A 3119-nucleotide genomic window follows, 5' to 3' on the forward strand; every position below is an offset into this window, starting at 1 on the left:
TCCTAGAAACAGCTTAAGATTTAGCCAAAGGCTGGAGTTTAAATCCATTTGAGAGATATTGGAAAGAAACTCAAATCATAAACAATGAAAGAACATATATTTTATTTTCTAGTTTTGCTTCTACTTGTTATCAAAACATCATTATATTCTGATGTAGTTACAATAATATGACAATATGAAGATCTTAACATTCTGTTTTTGATACATACAATTTATGCTTCAATCATAGATTATAAATCCCATATAATTATTTATCTTTGGAAATGTATACATATTTCAGGACAATACATATTTTTCCAGCTATCTGTAATAATTTCCTTAAAATACCGTGTTTTTCATAATTGTTATCTTTTCTAAAAGTTCAAAAACAAAATTCTTCAATGATGTTAAGAAAAATGATTGATGATAATGATTGATTATGAGGACGGTATGAGAGGAAATATTTATGAATATGAAATAATTGCCAATTGTAATGTTTAAAATAATATGATTATAGAATAACGACATTAAATAATTAAAAAGAATAATATGAATAAGAATAATGACAATAGTAATGATAAAATAATATGAATAAGAACAATGACAATAGTAATGACAATAGTGATAATATTGAAGATAATAATGATAATAACAATAATGAAGCCAACTGTTATAATAATAAAATAATAATAATGATAAGAATAACGATAATAATAATGATATTAATAATGATAACAATCATGATGATAATAATGATGAGAATAACAATGATGAAAAATAATCATAATGATAATGAAGAGGACAATGCTAATGTTGTAAAAATAGTGGTAATAGAAATGATAATCATAATGGCAATGATAAGAATCGTAATAATAAAGATAGCAATAATTATAATGATATTAATAATAACAATAATGATAATGATAATAATAGGACAATGGTAATGGTATCATACACACACATAAACACACACACACACACACACACACACACATATATATATATTATATTATTATTATATATATATATATATATATATTTATATTTTATATATATATCATATATAATATATATATATATTTATTATATACAAATATATATACATCTATATATATAATATAACATATATAAATCATATATATATACATCAACATATATATATATATATATATATTATATATATATATATATACAAATATATATACATAACATTCTATATATATATATATATATAGAAATATCTATTAAATTATATATATATATATATAATATATATATATATATATATTATATATATATATTATGTATATATATATAATATAAACATATACAAATATATATATATGTATATATATATATATATAGTATATATATAGTATATATATATAATATGTGTGTGTGTGTGTGTGTGTGTTTTGTGTGTGAAAATAAATATGTATGTAAAAATGTGTATAGTGTATATATGTGTGTATGTGTATTGTGTGATCTAAATGATGTGTGTGTGTGTGTCTGTGAGTTTTGTGAGTGTGTGTGTGTGTGTGTGTGTGTGTATACACCCATATATATGATATATATATAATATAAAATATCATATATAAATAAACAATAAAAAGTATGTATATATAGAATTTATTTACACACATATATATGCATATATAATATATATATATTAATTCAATATATATATACATTATATATTATGTAAAATATATAAATATATATATAATCTATGTAGACAAATATGGCATATATGTTATTTTGTGTGTGTGTCTGCTTGATTGCGTGTATGTGTGTGTTTGCATGAGTGTGTTTAGTGGCCCTTAACACAACAACAGTAAAGCCATCAAGCATCACTTCCTCGCGGCCGCCCCCTTCCTGCCTTCTTCCTCTTTATCCCCTTTATCCTCCCCTGGTTTGACCCCTTCCTGACCCGGATCAGCGGCTTCCCCAAGTCTCATGCAGCGGGCGAGTTCCCTGGCGCGTTCCTGGTCGAGGAGTTCGAGGTCGCGGAGCTTGAGGGCGAGCTGCGAGGCGATGAGGGGGCGGTACTCGTCGCCGGCGCCCACGTCTTCCATCGCCTGAAGCCAGTGCACCCGCTCCTCCATCTCGCTCACCACTGAAGGAGGGAAGAGGGCGGTAAGAAAGGGAGGAAGTAGGTAAAGGAGGGAGGGGGAGGTAAGAAAGGGAAGAAGGAGGTAAATGAAGGAGGGGGAGGTAAGAAAGGGAGGGGGAGGTAAGGGAGCAGATGGGAGGGGTGGTGGGGTAGGGGTAAGTAGGAGGAGATAGAAGGAGAAGGAGATGAGGGAGGAGAGAGGGAGAAGTAAGGGAAGGAGGGGAAGGTAAGAAAGGGAGGAGAGAGGGGAAGGTAAGGGAGGGAGGGAGAGGTAAGAAAGAGAGAGGGGGAGATAAAAAAAAATGGAGGGAGAGGAGGGAGTTGGGAGAGGGAAGAGATGGGAGGGAGGAGGTAGAATTAGAAGGGGAGAGAGATAGATAGATAGATAGATAGATATATATAGAGAGGGGGGGGGGGGCAGAGAAAGAGAGGAAGAGGAAAAACGACAGAGAGAGAGAGGGACAGAGAGAGGTAGAGAGAGAGAGAGAGAGAGAGAGAGAGAGAGAGAGAGAGAGAGAGAGAGAGAGAGAGAGAGAGAGAGAGAGAGAGAGAGAGAGAGAGAGAGAGAGAGAGGAGGAGAGAGGAGGAGGAGAAGAGAGCGACAGAGAGAGAGGGAGACGAGAGGGAGAGGAAAGAGAGAGAGAGTAGAGAGAGAGAGAGGGGAGAGAGGGTAGAGAGAGAGAGAGAGAGAGAGAGAGAGAATAGTGTGAGAGGAGAGAGAGAGAGAGAAGAGAAAGAGAGGGAGAGAGGAAGGAAAAGAGAGAGGAGAGGAGAGAAAGAGAGAGAGGAGAGGAGAGAAGGAGAGAGAGAGAGGAGAGTGAGAGAGGAGAGAGAGGAGAGAGAGAGAAGAGGGAGAGGAGAGAGAGAGGAAGGAGAGAGCGAGAGGGGAGAGAGAGAGGAGGAGAAAGAGAGAGAGAGAGAGAGAGAGGATGAGAGAGAGAGGAAGACGAAAAAAAAAAGGGCGAAGAGAGAGAGAGAGAGAGAGAGGAGAGAGAAAAGGGGGAAGAGGAAGAGGAAGAGAGGAGGA

At 34.5% G+C, this 3119-nt stretch overlaps 1 protein-coding gene across 1 annotated transcript in view; it reads right to left on the reverse strand.

Moving 5' to 3' along the window:
- Positions 1 to 1820: 1820 nt before the first annotated feature.
- LOC122250648 (UPF0193 protein EVG1) overlaps positions 1821 to 3119 on the reverse strand; it is a 7863-nt gene continuing 6564 nt past the window's right edge. The window contains exon 4 of the mRNA XM_043012167.2: positions 1821 to 2095. Coding sequence (XP_042868101.2) covers positions 1830 to 2095 — 266 coding nt within the window. The 3' untranslated portion in view covers positions 1821 to 1829. The remainder of the gene's footprint in view (positions 2096 to 3119) is intronic.

Source organism: Penaeus japonicus, unplaced genomic scaffold (genome assembly GCF_977035675.1).
Source record: "Penaeus japonicus unplaced genomic scaffold, GWHDUDI00000001_assembly GWHDUDI00000031, whole genome shotgun sequence".
Taxonomy (NCBI): Eukaryota; Metazoa; Arthropoda; class Malacostraca; order Decapoda; family Penaeidae; genus Penaeus; species Penaeus japonicus.